The 19,351-nt window shown below is 47.5% G+C and overlaps 1 protein-coding gene across 1 annotated transcript; it reads left to right on the top strand.

Moving 5' to 3' along the window:
- Nucleotides 1-5,104: 5,104 nt before the first annotated feature.
- On the top strand, nucleotides 5,105-18,330 carry CHMP7 (charged multivesicular body protein 7). The gene is made up of 10 exons (XM_081090633.1): nucleotides 5,105-5,503; nucleotides 7,934-8,105; nucleotides 13,442-13,627; nucleotides 13,763-13,896; nucleotides 14,603-14,651; nucleotides 14,869-14,988; nucleotides 15,326-15,424; nucleotides 15,636-15,696; nucleotides 16,533-16,712; nucleotides 16,941-18,330. Exons 1-10 carry the CDS (start codon nucleotides 5,205-5,207, stop codon nucleotides 16,991-16,993), a joined length of 1,353 nt encoding a protein of 450 aa, XP_080946759.1. The 5' UTR covers nucleotides 5,105-5,204; the 3' UTR covers nucleotides 16,994-18,330.
- Nucleotides 18,331-19,351: the final 1,021 nt, after the last annotated feature.

The raw sequence follows: 19,351 nt of genomic DNA, 5'->3' as shown, positions 1-19,351 counted from the left end.
ATATACTGCCAATCTCTTGTCTCTGTCCCCCATGACTACTTCTGATATTCAGGTGAAATTACTGAAGAAATGTGCTTTAAGCCAAGCTTTTGAGATGGTTCTCAGCCCTCAATCAAAAGAATTTACCCCAGCCTGGCCAGTGTGGCTTAATGGTTGAACATCGACCCATGAACCAAGAATCACAGTTGATTCTAAGTCAAGCACATGCCCAGGTTGCAGGCTCGATCCCCATTAGGGGCAGTGCAAGAGGCAGCTGACCAATGATTCTCTCTTCCTCTTCCTTCCTCTTTTTGAAATCAATAAAAACATATATTAAAAAAAATTTTTTAAAGAATTTATTCCAGAACTTTTCCTTTTTCCTCTAAAGAACAAGAATCTTCTCCTGGAGGAAATTCAAAAGAATTTAGAAGCAGCAGAAGAAAGACACAAATCTCATGAAACAGGTATTGAAGTAGCTTGCTAAGAAAGGAGAGCATACGAAAGAAGTGCTTTAGAAAACAACAGAAGAAAAGAACTACAGAAAAATTTCGTACTTTGGTACTGGCAGTTAAATTTCATACTTTGGTACTGGTTCTCACGAAGGTTTCTATATGTGGGTTCCTGCTCCAGAAAGTTGGATTCTGTGGGTCTGCCTGTCTCTCCAATTTTTTGTAGTAGCAATTTTCCCTTTGATCTAAATAGCAGTTCTTAACCTGTGGGTCACAACCCCTTTGGCGGTTGAACTACCCTTTCACAGGGGTCACCTAAGACCATCCTGCATATCAGATATTTACATTACGATTCATAACAGTAGCAACATTACAGTTATGAAGTAGCAACAAAAATAATTTTATGGTTGGGTCACAACATGAGGAACTGTATTTAAAGGGCCAGAAGGTTGAGAACCACTGATCTAAATTCTCTGATGGATCTAAGAAGAGTTGTTGATTTAAAAAAAATATATATATATATATATATATACACACACACACACACACACACACACACACACACACACACATATATAATTGATTTCAGAGAGGAAGGGAGAGGGAAAGAGAGATAGAAACATCAGTAATGAGAGAGAATCATCGATTGGCTGCCTCCTGCATGCTTCCTAACTGGGGATCAAGCCCAAAACCTGGGCATGTGCCCTGACAAGGAATCAAAGAGTGATGTTCGATTAGTTGACGCTTAACCACTGAACCACACTGGTGGGGCAAAAGTTATTGAATTTTAATTTGTTCAACTTTTTACTGGTTAGGACAGAGTGACAACTTCCAAGTTACTCACATGCTGGACTGAAAATAAAAAGCAAAAAGTGAAGAGTGGAAGAGAAGACAGTAAAATTAAAGAAGGGAAAATTCTTTGGGGTGAAATTGGACAATTTCACAAATGGTCACTGACTGGGTAATTCTAAAAGATTGTGGTCGTGAATGGATAGACAGCAACAGCTTCCTGTGGTTTAAATGCTTTGGAAAAATAAGCAAGAGAACTTCCCACATCTGTGATTGCTCTAACCACTCAGTAGGCAATTAAATTTAGAGGCATTTCATCTCAAAACAGCTAAAATAAAATAAATCATTCAAATAAGTAAAAGTTTCAACTATTTTATTAGTATATTATATTTAGACTAGAGAACCGGTGCATGAATTCATGCACCAGTGGGGTCCCTTGGCCTGGCCTGCAGGATCGGAATAAAACCGGCTCTCTGACCTCCCCAGATTTCGAGAGGGTGCAGGCCAGGCCAAGGGACCCATCAGTGCATGATTGGGGCTGGGAGGGACGCGGGAGGTTGGCCAGCCTAGGAGGGGCCGCGGGAGGGCTCCAGGGCATGTCTGTCCCATCTCACTTCGTCCTGATCCCTGATCAGCCAGACCCCAGCAGCAAGCTAACCTACTGGTTGGAGTGTCTGCCCCCTGGTGCTCAGTGCACGTCATAGCGAGCAGTTGAGCAGACTTAGCATATCATTAGCAATTACACTTTGATTGATTGGAAGACCGGACACTTAGCATATTAGGCTTTTATTATATAGGATTAGTGTTCTTAGGAAAAAGGATAGGCCTTGATGAAATTACTTCTTTATTCATAGTTTGATTAATTAAATTCATTCATTCATTCAACAAACTGAATCCCTAGGATGTACCAGGCACTGTGCTAGACACAAAATTAAGAACACTGTTTCTTCCAACAAGTCTCTTAAGCTAGTCAGAGAGACAGGCTCATAAATGGAAACAGAAAATAATGTGGCACATAAAATAACAGAGAGGTATACAAGGTGATAGAAAGAAAAGGAAGGACATCAAATCCAGCCTGGAGCAGGAGGAGGAAAGGCTTCCAGAACACAGTGGTGCCTGAATATTAACAAGCCCAGCTTCTTCTCCTCTATATCTCATAGATTATGTACAATGTATGTTTTGTCTCATTCCTCCTTTGGCCAAGTCCTGAGGCTGTAACTCCTAGAGATAAGAACTGGAAATAACTGGATAATGTGACAGGGCATGCATATTTCTGTAAATGCATGATGATGATGAGGCATCCCCAGCAAGCAGGAGAGAGGACACCGAGCATCGTGCAGCCTTACAGAAGTGCTGCGGTGTTTGAACCCTCTGGCAAGTTCGTGCATGACGGCTGGAGTGAGGCTGCGTAGGTGTCTGACCACAAACACGTTGGGGCATCAGCAAATAAATATCACTGCCACGATACGGTGATGTGTAGGTGACATTTTGTTCTTTGAACGCTCCAGAGCTCCTGCAGTCTACACATCTACAGTACGTCTTAATTTGGAATTAGAGAGTGGGTTCTAGAAAAAAAAACTCAAGATCATAGTGCAGAAACCTTTATTTCACAGGGGAGGCCTCTGAGAGGAAATTGGCCTGTCTGAGGTCATGCAGCTTATTTATTAAGAGAGATGAAACCAGAATGTGGATCTAGGTCATTTCTTTAAAAAAATATATATGTTTTTATTGATTGCAGAGAGAAGGAGAGACAGGAACATCAATGATGAGAGAGAATCATCAATTGGGTCCCTCCTATATGCCCCCTACTGAGGATTGACCCTGAAACTCAGGCTTGTGCCCTGACCAGGAATTGAACCATGACCTCCTGGTTCATGGGTCAATGCTCAACCACTGGTCCACACTGGCTGGGCAAGGTCATTTATTTATTCATTAAAACAACTGAATGATATCTAAGTGCTGAGTGCTGAGTACAGAGTATGAAATTTATATTCATTGATATTTCCCTACGGTCTTGCTGATTGCAATCTCAGGTTTCATTTAGCATATTCCTCTACCTTCTGGTTTATTGATTTATTTTATCTCCAGGGTCACACAGCCAGTGAGCGGCAGAGGCCAGATTCATATTCAACTCTGGTGGCTGTTACATGGTTCCATAAGACAAATCCCTTTCACCTTTTAAATAGTTCAACGAAAAAGAAAATCAATTTATTCTTCACACACTGGACACACGTTCATTGCTCACATGTTGTTTGTGAGAATCTTATATATATGAGCTCTCATTCTAACACAGTTCTAAGATATTAGAAGGGCGAGATTGAAGTTATGCACTTTTCAGTTTATGGCATTATTTCTTCAGCACCACTATATGTCATAGCAAGATACTGTATGTCATTGCACCTTCCCTCGGGGAAGAGGGAACAGGACACAGAATAGTAAGTGCTAAACTGTACAGCCCAGGAAAAAGACCAACAGTGCGTCAGGACTGTCGGAGAAGGTTTCAAGGAAGATTAGAACTGAGCTCCGGCCTAAGGGAGCAGAATATTGACACTGAGAAGGAAACACATGCAGTAGGGAGTGTGGACAATATTAACCTGGCAAACTCAGGGAGGCCCGCCGGGCAGCCTTACAAACTCAGAGGCTGAAAGTAAGCATATGGGACGGTCTGAAATTAAAACTTAACTAAAAGCGAGTCATGGTGAGTACTTACATCCTAGGCTGGTGTCTCCGTTGACAGAGGTCAGTCTTCATCCTAACTGGGCCTCTTGTCTTTTTGCATATGTCTTAACACACCTTTGGGAAGTCAGAGTAACCCCTTTTCCCAGACTCTCGGGGCGCAATCTCCCACCAGAGCATGAGACCACCGAGCCCCTCATCACTATCTTGTTGCCCAAATACCGTCTGTATGTGCTGTAAATATCAACTGTTAACCATCCTGTATCCGCCAATGTAATAGAAGTATTTGTCTCTTCATTTTTTCCCAGTGGTTCTCAACCTTCTGGCCCTTTAAATACAGTTCCTCATGTTGTGACCCAACCATGAAATTATTTTCGTTGCTACTTCATAACTGTCATGTTGCTACTGTTATGAATCGTCATGTAAATATCTGATATGCAGGATGGTCTTAGGCGACCCCTGTGAAAGGGTCGTTCGACCGCCAAAGGGGTCGCGACCCACAGCTTGAGAACCGCTGTTGTATCCACTCTGAGATTTCCCCGCTTTGCTTTCTCCCGCCGCCCTGACCTACCACCATGTAACCCTCCTTGGGCCTCCTCCTCTGATAAAACAAACTGCAAAACTGCATTCTCTGAAGCACTTTCTCATTCCGTTATGATTTTGCTTCCAGGCAATTGTCAGTTTGGCTCAAATAAACTCGGAAAGATTCTCTGTTTGTTTGGACGTTTCTTACACCGCCCGCAGTAAGAGCAGCCGACGCTAACATACCTCTCAGTCAGCGCACGCACTGTCACGGCGGGGCGGCCCGCGGCCCGCTGACATCGGGAAAGGAAGCGCAGTAGCGTGGAAATTTAAACATCTGAACGTAGGTGGTCGAGCCGCGCGTGGTAAACGGCGATCCACCGGGGCCATCCGAGCGCCTCTGGCGCCCCTAGCGGGACTGCGGTTCCACTACCCGAAACCACAAGGTGGAGGCATTATCATTTTCCTCCATAAAATGCTCCCACAAACCACGACTCGAGGGTGCGCGCTACGCACCTGCACGCTACGCAGGCGCAAAGCTTTTCATTCCTCACAAAGACGGCGGGGGCACGGGCCACGCAAATAGAGTCATCATTCCGCTTCTAGGCGCAGAGGGGGGCGGGGCCACGCATGCGCCGTGAGGACGTGTGAGCCTTATTTCACGCGGAGGAGACGGTGACGTAATGACAGAGGAGGCGGTGGTCAAAGAACGGAAGCCGGGAGGGAACGAGGGCGAAAGGGGACCCGGGCCAGGCTGGTGTTCGGAGTCTTGGCGGGGCTGGGGTTCCGATGTGGTCCCCGGAGCGGGAGGCCGAAGTCCCGGCCGGGGGAGACCCGGCGGGCCTACTGCCCCCCGAGTGGGAGGAGGACGAGGAGCGCATGTCCTTCCTGTTCTCCGCCTTCAAAAGGAGTCGCGAGGTGAACAGCACCGACTGGGACAGCAAGATGGGCTTCTGGGCGCCGTTGGTGCTGAGCCACAGCCGCCGCCAAGGGGTGGTGCGCCTGCGACTGCGGGACTTGCAGGAGGCCTTCCAGCGCAAGGGTAGCGTCCCGCTGGGGCTGGCCACGGTGCTGCAGGACCTGCTGCGGTGAGGGCGGGCCGGGGCCGGGGCCGGGGCCGGGGCCGGGGGCGGCTCCCGAGGGCAGGGGTCCGCGGTTTCCCCGACGGCGCACGCACCGCGCCCAGCGGGGTCTGCCTCAGAGCAGCCTCCGTGTTGGTTCATAGGCGGAGGAAGAGGACGACCAGGCGCCCGGGGTAGGGGCGCCCGCGGGGAGATGGAGACGGGTCTGGGGATGGTCCGATTAGAGGCGATCCAGACGGTAAGAGGAGGAGCCTTCCTGGCGGAGGTGGCGGGGATCTGTCTGGACTGGAACCCGGTTCTGGGGTTATTTCCTAGTGCCTCCCACATGTCATCACCCCGGAACAGGTCAGGGAGGTTTACTGAAGGAAGGAAGGTCAGAGGTAAGAAGGGGGCCGTGCTGGGGAAGAGGCCAAGTTGTAGGAATCTTGCCAACAGCCCCAAGCACAAGCCGTGCGCCTGGCCTGTCTTGGCTTGTCCTTGGCGCAGGCTGTTTGGAGCAGAGTACCTGCCGGATGCGGAGGGCCTTGCTGAATGTCCCGGCGCCCTGAGGAGGTCCTGTGGGTGCTGCTGCCTGTGCACAGGTGCAGGGTTTTGGGTACCCGAGGCCATAACATGGGTACCTAACAAATGAGCAGCGCTTCAGTGTGCAGATACTTCGCATGGGCCGTTTCCTCCGACCTCCTCGGCAGTCCCGTGGACAAGATGATGGACCTACCCTCTGCAGTCAGAAAAAACAGCCTCAGGCAGACCGAACGACGGACTGGGGGTTCCTCAGCGGCTTAGAGATAATGCCAGGACCGGACCCTCGTCTTCTGATTCTCAACCATTTGCACGTCACATTGTATGTATCGTCCTGAGAGCAGCCTCGCCAGCCTGCCTCCCTCAGTGAATGAAGAAGTCCGTCAACTTTGCAATGCTTTTAGCTTGCTGTTCCTCCTGATTCCAGAGTCTCCCTTCTCCCCAGCGCCTTCCCATTGGCTGGCGTGGATGGAACAAGCTATTCTGAAACGTCTCTTTTCTGAGCAAGTGTGCTGTGGACAGAGCTCCAGTTCATGCCCGAAGTGGGGTGCAGGGGAGACGGTAGCTGAAGAGGTCACTGAGGGACAGGACCGGTCTGGGCTTCCTTATTGCAGCTGGACCATCCCCTACCACTGCCGATGCAGAGTCCTTTCATACCTCAGTTTCTCCTTTCCTGACTGCTGGCACTTCCTGGTGTTGGACGGCATCTGGAACCTGAAGAATTTCGGAGGAAGATATGCTCCGCGGGAAGCAGCACAGCAGAGTAGTTTAACAGCTTTGCTTGAGGGCCACTGGCCTGGGCTCAAATCCTAGTTCTGCCACTTGTTAAATTATGCGACAATGGGTAAATTCTCTGACCTCGGACACATTGTGTACCCCTTCAAGGCTTAGTTTGACCATTTGGCCAATTATAAAATGGTGATGATTATTGTGCCTAGGTTTATTGTGAGGATTTAAAGAGATATTCCTTGCATAGCCCTTAGCATAGTGACTAGCCCAGGGGTGGGCAAACTTTGACTCGAGGGCCACAATGGGTTCTTAAACTGGACCGGAGGGCCGGAACAAAAGCATGGATGGAGTGTTTGTGTGAACTAATATAAATTCAAAGTAAACATCATGACATAAGAGGGTAGGGTCTTTTTTTTTTTTTAGTTTTATTCATTTCAAATGGGCCGGATCCGGCCCGCGGGCCGTAGTTTGCCCACGGCTGGACTAGCCCATGGTAAGCATCAGTAAATGTAGCTACTACTACCAGTACCATGAAATACTTATCTTCTCTCCTCTCTACCCTGGGAACAGCAAAAAACCCTTTCTCTGAATTCTTTGTACAGTGGGGCCTTGACTTATGAGTTTAATTTGTTTGGTGACCAAGCTCATAACTCAAATTACTCGTATGTCAAATCACTGTGACATTCGCTGTGCCAATTAGCAGTGGGGTATCTGAAGCTGGCTCGTAACCCGAATTTTTTTGAGCTTGCAACTCAAAGCAAAAAATCGGCCGAGAGACGGCTCGTATCTCAAAAAAACTCGTTAGTCGGGACACTCGTAAGTCAAGGCCCCACTGTATTCTTATGACTTGCATTTCATAGTGATCCATTATTGTTGTTTTCATTTTTATTGTTTTTGAGCTCCATTTGTAGTTCCATCATAGGCCCTGCAGCCCCTGTGCCTCTGCAGTCTTAGTGGAGAGCTTCTGTTTTGGAGCCAAATTACAGTCTAGATTTGGCCTCTCCACCTTCTCAGCTAAAATGAGCTGTGAGGCTGCGAGCCGGAGCATAAGCATAGTAGCTGCACAGGGCAGCTGCCTACTAAATGGTGTTGATGGTCATGACAGATTCCTCGTTTGGGGCCGGGTATGTGGGGACTGGAATGGGACATTGCGTTATGCCTACTGCATCCCGTTTTCTTTCTTTGCAGTCGCGGGGAGCTGCAGCGGGAGTCAGACTTCATGGCTAGCGTAGACAGCAGCTGGATCTCCTGGGGGGTCGGAGTCTTCCTGCTGAAGCCCCTCAAGTGGACTCTTTCCAACGTGCTCGGGGATAATAAGGTTCCTGCCGAGGAGGTGCTCGTGGCTGTGGAGCTGCTCAAGGTGGGTGCTCGGGAGGGAGGGCGGGTGTCCTCTGGTGTGCTGACGGCTCCTCCACACCCCTTCAGGCACCACTAGAAGAAGGACATAGTTTTTTACATAGTGATGGGCAGTAACTGAGTTCACCTAACCGCCCGTATTCCGTACTTTATTCTGTAGCATTGTTTAGTTGTTAGTTGGACTGCTACATCTCAAAGGTGATTCTCTGTCTGATATTGTCAGTAACATACAGTTGATTATTTTCTGTATTTGTACAGATTCGTGATAAGCTAAACATTTAGAAAATGCTTTGCCTTCTGTGGTTTACTGACAAGCATTTCCCAGGATTCCTGAGGACCTTGTGACTGTCAGCTTTGGCGCATCCCCCTCCCCTCCAAATCAAACTAGGTTCAGTTTTTCTCTTCTCTGGCTATAACCTTCCCCATTCGAGCTTACTACAGGCCTTACAGGCCACCAGGCCCTGATCCCGTCCTGCTCTCCTGGTCAGTCGGCCTCCTGGCCTGTTTCCCTCCTCAGCCTAGAGCAGTGATGGTGAACCTATGACAAGCGTGCCAGAGGTGACACACGAACTCATTTTTTTGGTTGATTTTTCTTTGTTAAATGGCATTTAAATATATAAAATAATATCAAAAATACAAATCTTTGTTTTACTATGGTTGCAAAGATCAAAAAATTTCTATATGTGACACGGCACCAGAGTTAAGTTAGGGTTTTTCAAAATGCTGACACGCCGAGCTCAAAAGGTTCGCCATCACTGGGCTAGAGCATGCAGCTGTGCCTGCTTCCCTCCTTGTACCCTCAGCTCCTTTGCCGCTCTCCCTGTCCACAACAGGGGCACCAGCAAATCCACCACCTTAGATCAACCCCACAGTTTCCATCCCTGCCGGAGAAAGTCACCCTATCACCAGAGTTGAGTCCCCTTCCACAGCCCTGGGCCATCTCCCTCTCTTTGGTGCTCACCACCTTCAGCCTCTAAACCCACTCGACTCCTGTGTGGGACCTGGGCCGCTGCCTATTTCCTGCTCTGTCTCCTCCTTGTCCAAGCTTTGTCATCACCACTTCCTCGCCTCCCACACTCTCTTTGACCTAGTGCCCACCTGCCCCAGCCCTACCACTCCACCAAAACTGCTGTGGACAAGATTAGAGTAACCTTTGAGAGACAGAGAGAGGTAGGGAGGGGGAGGAAGAGAGAGAATACAAGGTGCCTGAACTGTGTACTTTGCAGAAGTACACTGCAGACAGTAGCTATATTTGAAACTGCAGACCAAACCCAACATCAGGGTCCTTGCATAGCCCTGGAGGCTTCCACACAGCTGGATGCAGCTCAGAGCCCCCTTCCCCTGCCCCAAGAGAAGCTCGTTTCTCCTCCTCTCAGCAGACCTCCAGCCTCTCTGCCTCAGACTGAGAAGGAAGCCTCCAAAATCTACCACCTCTCCCAGCCCCCCAGGATTGTTGACTGAGCAGTACTTATTTTCTTCAGGGGGACACCTCTCTGCCCCACGGCACTCCACCCCCTCCCTCATGGTTATCCCCCAACACACTGCTTAGCCAAGGCCCCAGAGAAACTATAGGGTGGTTTGGGGGGTTCCGTGCCAAGCCCCATTCCTCTGTGCAGTCTTACCTCAATGTCTCCAACCTGGAGCAAAGGGAGATAGATCCATTTATCCCTACAGGAGTCCAAAAACAAAGTTTGGACTCAGTCTTTTGAGAGCAAAGGCAGAGATGGAGGTGGAAGTGGAATTACATAGGTCTTCCAAGAACCACCTAATATTTGGCAGCAATGCAGTTTAATCCTATTTAGGTAGAAAAATAAATCTTCTAGCTCTGTAGGGGCATGGTCCTGTTACATCTGTACCCAGTGTATGTCACTAAACAGAACATGTACTATTTAATCTCATTCTGCTTTCTAATATTTGGTGACTTCACTGTTTTCTCCTGGGATGGAGACTTATTTATCTCCTTGAAACTAAAGGGTCTTATCTGGATATTTTCTGAAAGAAAGAAAACCTACTTCTGAGGTAAATTGATTTTCTCAAGTCTAGTTATAGAAAGCAACCAGTCATTTTTTATTTGAAAAAAGTACAAAATGAAAAATTTGCCCATTGATTTTGCTATTTTAAAAAAGTAGACAAAGAAATGAAAATTTCCTTTCTGTTCATCCCGTTTCTGTCTCTTTGGATATGTTCCCTTCCCAGGTGCGTGCACAGACGCGCAGGCGCGTGTGTGTGTGTGTGTGTGTGTGTATGTATGTGTGTGCGCGCGCTAACAGACATTTGTCATTGACCCTGTCTCACACTATTATATTACTTTACATTCTGTTTTCTTGTTAGCATTCAGTACTTCCTGAACATTTTTATCTACTTGTTTGTTTATTTATTGTCCTCTACCAGAAGGGAGCAGTTGCTGGGACACTGGGAACAGAGTCAATGAATATTTGTTGAATAAATAAATGAATATGCACATACATACATATGTATGCACATATAATCCATTTTTCCCCAGAAGTGGAATCTTATTTTATCTGTTGGTCTGCAACCAGCTTTTTGCTCTTTTCACCCTAATGTATCATGAGCATCTTTCCAGGTCCCTCCACAATATAGATTTACTGCATTCTTATGGGTGGCTGCATGATAATCTATAAATATGCCACAATTTATGCAGTACTTATCACACGGATGGACAGTTAAGTCACTCCAATTTCTCTGTTACAAAAAAAAATATGTATCTGACAGCTTTGTCTGTACATCTATATACTTTTATTTTTATGAAATTGACTTCTGGAAATGTATATGCACATTTTACATTATAACAAATTGTCAAATTACTTTTCAGAAATTTGTACTAATTTTCACTTTCTTTAAGACTGCATTAAGTGTCCAGTCTCCCCACATCCTCCGTCAGTACTGGATAATATCAGTCTTATAAAATTTGCCAATTTGATGAACAAAAATGATACTTCATCAAATCAAAGGGTTTGAGCATCTTTTCAACTATCTATTAGCCATTTACATATCCCCTTCTGTGAATTGCCTATTTATATCCAGTTTTTATATTGGATTGTTAATCTTTTATATTAATTTATAGGAATTGTCTATGTATGAAATATATGTGTGTATGTGTATTTAGGTTTAGGGCTATAAATACTGTTTCTCAGTCTCTTGTTTGCTTTTTATTTTTATGTATGATGTCTTTACCACATAGAAATTTTCCTATTTCTGTAGTCAGATGTTTCCATTTTTTAAAAAATATATTTTTATTGATTTCACAGAGGAAGGGAGAGGGAGAGAGAAATAGAAACATCAATAATGAGAGAGAATCATTGATTGGCTGCCTCCTGCACGCCCCACACTGGGGATCGAGCCCGCAACCCAGTCATGTGCCCTGACCAGGAATGGAGCCATGGCCTCATCATTCATAGGTCGACACTCAACCACTGAGCCATGCCAGCCAGGCTCAAATTTTTCTTTATGGCTACTGAATTTCTAGTCTTGCTTAGGAAGGCATCTTCTACTTTAAAATTTTTAAAATATTTTTTTCAAATTATTTGACACTTTCATTTTCTCCATTTAAAGTTCAGTATTTATTTTTGTATATGTGGTGAGGAAGAACTGTTTTCTTCCAAATGGATAACCCGTTGTTTTAACATCACTTATTTAAAATGTTGGGTGCCATTAATCTATTTGTGTACTGATACCATCCTGTAACTTTATACTTTATATAAGTGTTGTTATCTACTGGGGCAGTCAATCCGAGGAAAACTTTAGGCTGTATCTTAGTAGACTCTTCTGCTGCCTTTGACACCGTTGACCAGTCCTTAACATTTTCCATTTCCTTGACTTTGTTGTCATTATACCGTGGGTTCTCCTCGGTTCTTCCTGAGCAGTGTTTCTGGATCTCATTTGTGAGCTCCTTCATCTCTTAAACGTTGGTCTTCCTTCAGTCTATTACTTCACTCTATGAATTTCCTTGTGATTTTAATTACCTTCTACCTCCTGTTCAGGTATCTCCTTGAGCTTCAGATTTGTATATCCATTTACCTGCTGTATAGGTTTTCTTGGATGTATCTCAGGCATCCTAAACTAACATATCCAACATAGAATGTTTTGTCTTTCATTTAAAATATGTTTTCTACTCCTGTATTCTTGTTATTAACTAATAGGATCACATTGACCCAGTCACTCAAGCCAGAACCCAGGAGTCCTGCTAGACTTCACACCCAGTTACCATGGCCTGCCTGCTTTATCTTCTGAATGCTGTTCAGTCCCTCATATCCTCTTGCTTAAATGTTTCCCCTTCCTCTAAGCCTAACTCCTACAACCCATCCTTTCCCAGTTGTCAGCTAGATCTCTGTTAATCTAACCATGTCATTTCCCTTCACTGACTCCCCACCATCTGCCAGATGAAGGACAGCGTAGGAGATACCACACTTGTACAAGATGGAAGAGCCTCTACTCTTTCCCCTTCCCACCTGACCTATAAATACCACGTTGATTCAGACTTCCTGCCATTGCTCTTGATCACCCTTCTTCCTGAAATGCCCGGCCCATTTGCTTCACCTAGAAACTCACTCACCCTGCAACAACCATTTGTTGCCAAACGACCTCCTATATCAACCTCATCTGTATCAGAACTCTCCTCTCTCCTCCCAAATTCCTGGATATTCCCTCCCTATATTTTCACAGTGTTCTGTGAATACCTCAGTAAATATTTCTGGTGTGCAGAAGACTGAGAGAGTAATTTGCATGTAGGAGGAACACAGGGGCATTCTTTCTTGAAATCTTTATTTCTTAGACTTCTCGCAAAAACCCTGTCCTGCCTCTTTGTCTCATACTTCTCTCTTGAGAACAATAATGTTCTCATCTGCAGTGTTGCCAGTTGGCATACAAAAGGACAGACCAAGATTGGAAGGGAGTTTAGAGGCCTTCCGTTTGTGAGCGGGATGCTGAGCACCAGTGAGACTGACTGGTTTGGGGTTGCACAGGCTGGGCTGACACCAGGCATCAGCTGTCGTTCCTGGCCGTTCCACCACACCGCGCCGCTCATTCTTCCCTTGGGGAACCATGCGCCAGGGAGACACCGAAATGTAAAGCCCCAGATGAGGTGCAAGCATAGCGCTGGCTTCCAGTATATCACGTACCTCATTTCATCCGTATTCACCAAACTCCTCCAGCGTTTAAAAAACACAAGTCCTGTTTCTTTTCCAAAGCTGCCACTTTAGGGAAGACAGTATGGCACCCTCTGCTTTTGCCCTAAGTGAGTGTTTGGAAGCAGGGGGTCAGGGCCCACTGGCTTCTGTGGGTGGTGGTCAGGCCTGTGAGCATGTTTCGCCTTCCCTGCAGGAGAAGGCTGAGGAGGTGTATCGTCTGTATCAGAACTCCCCTCTCTCCTCCCACCCTGTGGTGGCCCTGTCGGAGCTGAGCACCCTCTGTGTGGGCCCCTGTCCCGACGAGAGGACCTTCTACTTGGTGTTGCTGCAGCTACAGAAAGAGAAGAGAGTCACAGTCCTCGAGCAGAATGGGGAAAAGGTATGGAGTTCAGCTGTTCATTCACTGACTCCTCGATGACTCATTGAGGGTGTGCAGACATGCCACCAGCATTCCTGCCTGGGGGTGTCTCAGCACTTGTGGGAGGGGCGGCAGTAATTTGTCCCTGTCCCTTAGATTGTAAAGTTTGCCCGGGGGCCACATGCCAAGGTCTCTCCTGTCAACGACGTAGATGTTGGGGTGTACCAGCTGATGCAGAGTGAACAGCTGCTCTCGCGCAAAGTGGAGTCCTTATCCCAGGAAGCAGAGAGGTAACTACCCCTGAGCCGAGTGCCCCAACCCACCCTGCTGCCCACAGCCAGCAAAGAATTGGTGTCTGTGGGCTCTTTAAAATAAAAGGGTTATCTTTCTTTTTGTTGTTGTTAAATACAAAACTACTCACTGCACAGAATATCACAAAGGAAAAAATATGAATTTTAAGTCTTCCTCCAAAGATTATGACCAATCACATTATATTTATGCTCTCCCACACCAGTATCCATTTACTCAATATTTTTTGAGCGAGGCCTTGTTTTGAGGACTTGGCTACAACAGTGAATGAGACAAGTCTCTGCCTTTGAGAGGTGTCTGAGGGACTCCTGCTCTTCCCCTCGCATGACCATGACCGTGCAAGGCGTCTGTGTCACAGAACACTTCTCTAAAAAGTAGGATTTATAGACACTGGATTAAGATGTACTTGTTCATTCCATCTTACCTGGGAGAAACCCACGGGATGTGTCCAAAGTCGTCGTTGGTGTTAGATATCTGTTTCCGAACTCCTGGCTCTCAGAGGCCTTGTTGGCATGCTCGCTCCCCCTGTGGGTTCTCGGGCTTATTTCTCAGTTTGCAAGAGTTTGGCAGTGAGCTGTCGGGCATCATTTTTCTTGCCATTGGGTGGAATGTATGGATCTTCAGGTCTGGAGGTACCTCCACCCCATCCTATGCATTGTCATCCCGCTCTGTCCCTTTGCTTCACAGGTGTAAGGAAGAAGCCCGCCGAGCATGCCGAGCAGGAAAGAAGCAGCTGGTAAGTTTTCTCTTTCCCCCCCAGCTGTGTACCTGCGCCCTGGGCTGGCAGTGACAGGTGCCTCAGCAGTCAGAGAGGGTGGCCCAGGCACCACAGCTTATTTTACAGATGGGAGGGAAGGAGGCCTGGGATGATCTTGGCATCTGGGAACAGCTGTCTTCCTCTGGCCCTTCGTCCTGCCCAGTCTGACCCTGACCAAGTCTCCATGCCCTCCTAGGCACTAAGGTCTCTCAAAGCCAAACAGCGGACGGAGAAGCGCATTGAGGCCCTGCATGCCAAGCTGGACACTGTTCAAGGCATCCTGGACCGGATCTATGCCTCCCAGACGGATCAGATGGTAGCCACCGCCCCGCTGCCCCAGCACTTGTCTGGTCCCGTCCGGCACCCTCTCATCCCCTCCCCTGCGGCTCTGCTGTTGGGAGGAGGCCTGGGTTCTTTAAGGATATGCTGCCTGAGCCTCTTTTGTTGGGAAGCTTTGGCCCCGGGGGATGTGGGGTGAATCAAGCTGGGTAGCAAAAAAACACCCAAGCTGTTCTTCAGAGATGAAACAATGTTAATCAGCTTAACAATAACCCACAACCTTCAGCCCCCAAAGCTATCCTTTGGAGAGAAACAACATTGTATGTATTTTGTCCAATGTTCTTCATTTGCACTAATAACTGCTTTCTCCTTAGGTTTTCAACGCTTATCAGGCTGGGGTAGGAGCCCTAAAACTCTCCATGAAGGATGTCACCGTGGAGAAGGCAGAGAGCCTGGTGGACCAGATTCAGGAGGTGCGGGAAGGCGCTGGGAAGGACTCTGCAGAAGGAAGTCCTGAGGGCAGATGGGACTCTCGCGTTTCCTCTTTCCCCAGGCTGGCCTCTCTCTTGTGAACTTGAGGAAGCCTTCCTTGATTTTCGGATGGGATAGTATTACTTTGCAACCCTGAACACTGAGACCCAAAGAGATATCACTCAGTTCAAGGCCTGTGCTTTTCCCTTACAGCTGTGTGACACCCAGGATGAAGTTTCTCAGACTCTGGCTGGTGGGGTAACCAATGGCTTAGGTGAGTTGACGCTGGTTCCTTCGTTCTTCCTTCCTAAGAGGACTTCGTTCCCTTGTACTTGGTAGGTTTGGTCATGGATCTGCCTTCCTGGTGCAGGCAGGGCTCTCCTTCCCTGCCCTCTCCCTGGGGCTTATTCACAGGCTACTCGGGAGGATTTGTCAGTTCCTCCCGCTGTGCTCCAGCGCCCCTTACTGACTAGGCTTCTGACCGGAAGATGCTTCTTCACAGGCAGGGTCAGTTCTGTGGGGTTAGCAAAGTATACCTTCTTTTTTTAAAATATGTTTTATTGATTTTAGAGGAAGAGAGAGAGGAAGGGAGAGGGAGAGAGAGAAACGTTGATTGGCTGCCTCCTGCATGCCCCTACTGGGGATCGAGCCCACAATCGACATGTGCCCCGCCCGACAGGGAATTTAACAAACAGCCTCTTGATGCATGGAGTGACGCTCAACCCATTGAGCCACACCGGCCAGCCACATGGTTTTTTCTTTTACCTGCAAGGAGGCCTGGACTTTATTTTTAAAGCCTCACCCCAAGGATATATTTAGAGAGAAGAAGGAAGAGAGAGAGAGAGACAGACAGACAGACAGACAGACATCGATGTAAGAGAGAAATATCAATCGGTTGCCTCTTGCATGCGCCTCAACCAGGGACTGAACCCACAGCCTTTTGGTATATGGGACGATGCTCCAACCAACTGAGCCACCCAGCCAGAGCAGGCTTGGACTTCCTTTGTAAAGCTGAGCTGAGTTGTGCTGTCCTCAGTCCTTGAATCCTAAATGCATTTTCTCCCTGGGCAGCTGGGCAGTATATGTCCTCATATTGTCTTTTCTTTCCAGATTTTGACAATGAGGAACTAGAGAAGGAGTTGGACATCCTTCTTCAGGATACCACCAAAGAACCTTTGGATCTGCCCGACAACCCCCATGAGTTGTTTTATACCAACAGTGTGCCTGTCCCTAGGATCTCGGACGCTGAACTTGAAGCTGAACTTGAGAAACTGTCCTTATCAGATGGAGGTATGGAGCTGTATTCCCAGGGTTGCTGGTGGGCCTGGGGCCCTCTGGCTGACCAGAGCCACACAGGGTTGATGAGTCCCAGCCCAGTTACATAGTTGCCAGGGTCCCAGAGCCCGGTAAGGGAGCTGCGGGTTTCTTGTATGTATTAGGACTCAGTGCCTTCACACTGGGATGCCTCCATCTTAAAGGTCTTCCTGGTATCATGTTCATCATTTTTTCTCCTTGCAGGTTTGGTCCCAAGCAGGAAATCTCCAAAAAGGCAATTGGAACCGACTGTCTAAAGCCATTGTATGACTCTCAAGTGAAGGACCTTTCTATAAAAGAGAGACCGGCTTGTATGTGTGTACATAGTTATTTAAATGGGAAACCCTCAGAGGAGGAAGGAGAGCCGCTCTGATTTATCTGGATGCTGCCACGTACTACAGGACAGATCGTTTCTGGACACGTGCTCCAGAGGCCTGCTCCCAGCTGGCTGTGGACCTGCCTTGTCATCTTTATCGTGCCACAATTTATACAGTTCTGTGTTTGCCCTGTCGTCTCTCATAGCCTGCAGTTCTTGCCATTGGCTCAGTTAGGTTTGTCTTTACCCACCAATGGAGGTGAAAGTTTTGCAGCTTTGCTAAATCAAAATCAGTCTTCTTCCCCCACCCCCACTGTTTCTTAGAGGAATGTATTCTGTCTGTAAGGTCAGTTAAGGAACTTGATCCAGTCCCACTCTTCTTTCATTGGTAATGAGAAGAATGAGAATCAAACAGCTGCCACTTTATGCAGAAACATACAGTGTAAAAGGTTCTTTTTTAGGGTCATTTGTCAAATTCTCCAGGTGTTCAGAAAAAGAGTTCACCCTGAGTGGCTGAGGAGCATGACATGTGGAGGGAGCTTGTGTGGTGGTGGTTGCTGTTGTCTCTTCTAAGCAGGAGAAGATCTGACTGGAGAAAGGGTTATTCTTGGACTTTTGAACTTGAAAGGGAAAAGCCCAGGTGACTGCAGGGCCCCAAGTATCCAAATCCCGTATGCTTTTTTGAAGAGGCATAATCTGCCTTGCCCCATCATGGAATAACTTAAAGGAGATACATATATCAGAAAAAGCCACACAACAACACACCTCCCCTCCTTGAACCCGGCACAACAACAGGTTCTTTGAATTTCAGAAGCATTTTGCTCTGCCCACTGATCAGGGCAGGGGACCTAAGCCAGGCTGTGCAATAGAAGCAGAAGATCAGGGCCTTCTGTTGGATCTGCTGCGTGCCTCCCAGTCCCGCTCTCCACCTGTCCCTGCCTCCTCAAGCCCCATCTTCCTACTCCTTTGATGAATGGGGGAGGATGGCGTAGTGGGACAGACAGGAGGGAATCTGGATGCTGTGGCAACAGGGAGAAGAGGAGGACAGCCACACTGCCACTTTGCTGCCACCATGCAAGTCCTGCCTGGAGCCGCTCCTGGCCCCCCACCTGAGGTGGTGCGGGCGAGGGGAAGAGTTTGCTCCAGGCCAGGGGCTCAAATCACCTTTCAACAAATGTCTCTCCCACTGGACCTGGGTCAACTGAAATGTAGGGAGGGAAGAGATACAATCACTATTTTTTCTTTTTTATCTGGTAAATAATTAAAAGAAAAAACCCGCGTGCTTGTCCTTGTCCGTTCTTTAGGTTGCATAAAGTTCCATGTTCTTTCATGCCTCTCCACCCCCACCTCCAACATTCATACCCACATGGCTTTCACGTGGGGCTACAGGACAAGTGAGCAGCTTCATAGCGTGAGTGCTGAGCTTCTTTGAAAGCCAGCCAGTCTCACTGGTGGTTCTCACATGCTGTTCTGGGGGAGGCTACATCCATTGAATAGCCTTGGTTACAGGAGTGTGCCATCATTTAGTTTTTCTTTTCCTTTGCCTGTTTGTTTAAATGACCCAATTACCTTTGACCATGGGATCCTACCATATTGTAGTCTGGCACCAATGTTTACTCAGTGCCTGCTACATGCCTGGTGTTCGTTACCTCCTGGGGTGAGGAGGAGGAATGGGCTTTGAGACTGAGTGCAGAGCTAGGAACAGGCTAGAAAGTCTACCACCACACTAGGTTCACAGCTCTAGATAAGTCAGCAGCTGAACCAAGCAGGAAAAGGCATTGGGAGAAGCCCAGAGCACAAACAGTTTGAACAGAGAAAGGTGAAGAGAGTCCAGGCTCTCACAGAGGCTCCGGGAAATAGGGACACTACCCCACAACACAGTACCTCTACCCCCAGCCTACCCCCTTCCCCACTGAAAGCCAGGGACTTGGACTTTATGAGCCTCTATCTGGTCTCATGTAATTCTCCCCCGCCGACCTACGCTGCTGAGGGGCCCTGTTTAAATGTCTTGGCCTGGTTCTTTGCTGAACTACAGGAAATTGAAAGGTGTTGTGTCTGAGTTGGATCAGTTGAGAATAAGGAGCCACTGTTTGGGAGTGGCTGTGTTTTCAGCATTGATCCCCATGGGGGGGTGGGAGGGGGGAGTGTCAGTCTAATCAGGATTCTCCTCTTGAAGGAATGGACCTGGTTTATTAAGGGAGCAGACAAGTTCTCTTACATATAGAGAGAGATCAGACCCAGATGGACCAGGTTCAGATACTGCCTTTTTGAAACCGAAGTATTTTGTGGGGGGTAGAGA

This window comes from Myotis nattereri (assembly GCF_964212035.1).
Source record: "Myotis nattereri genome assembly, chromosome: 5".
Taxonomy (NCBI): domain Eukaryota; kingdom Metazoa; phylum Chordata; class Mammalia; order Chiroptera; family Vespertilionidae; genus Myotis; species Myotis nattereri.
The sequence above is the reverse complement of the archived record's forward strand: the minus strand, read 5'-3'. Positions and strand labels throughout refer to the sequence as shown.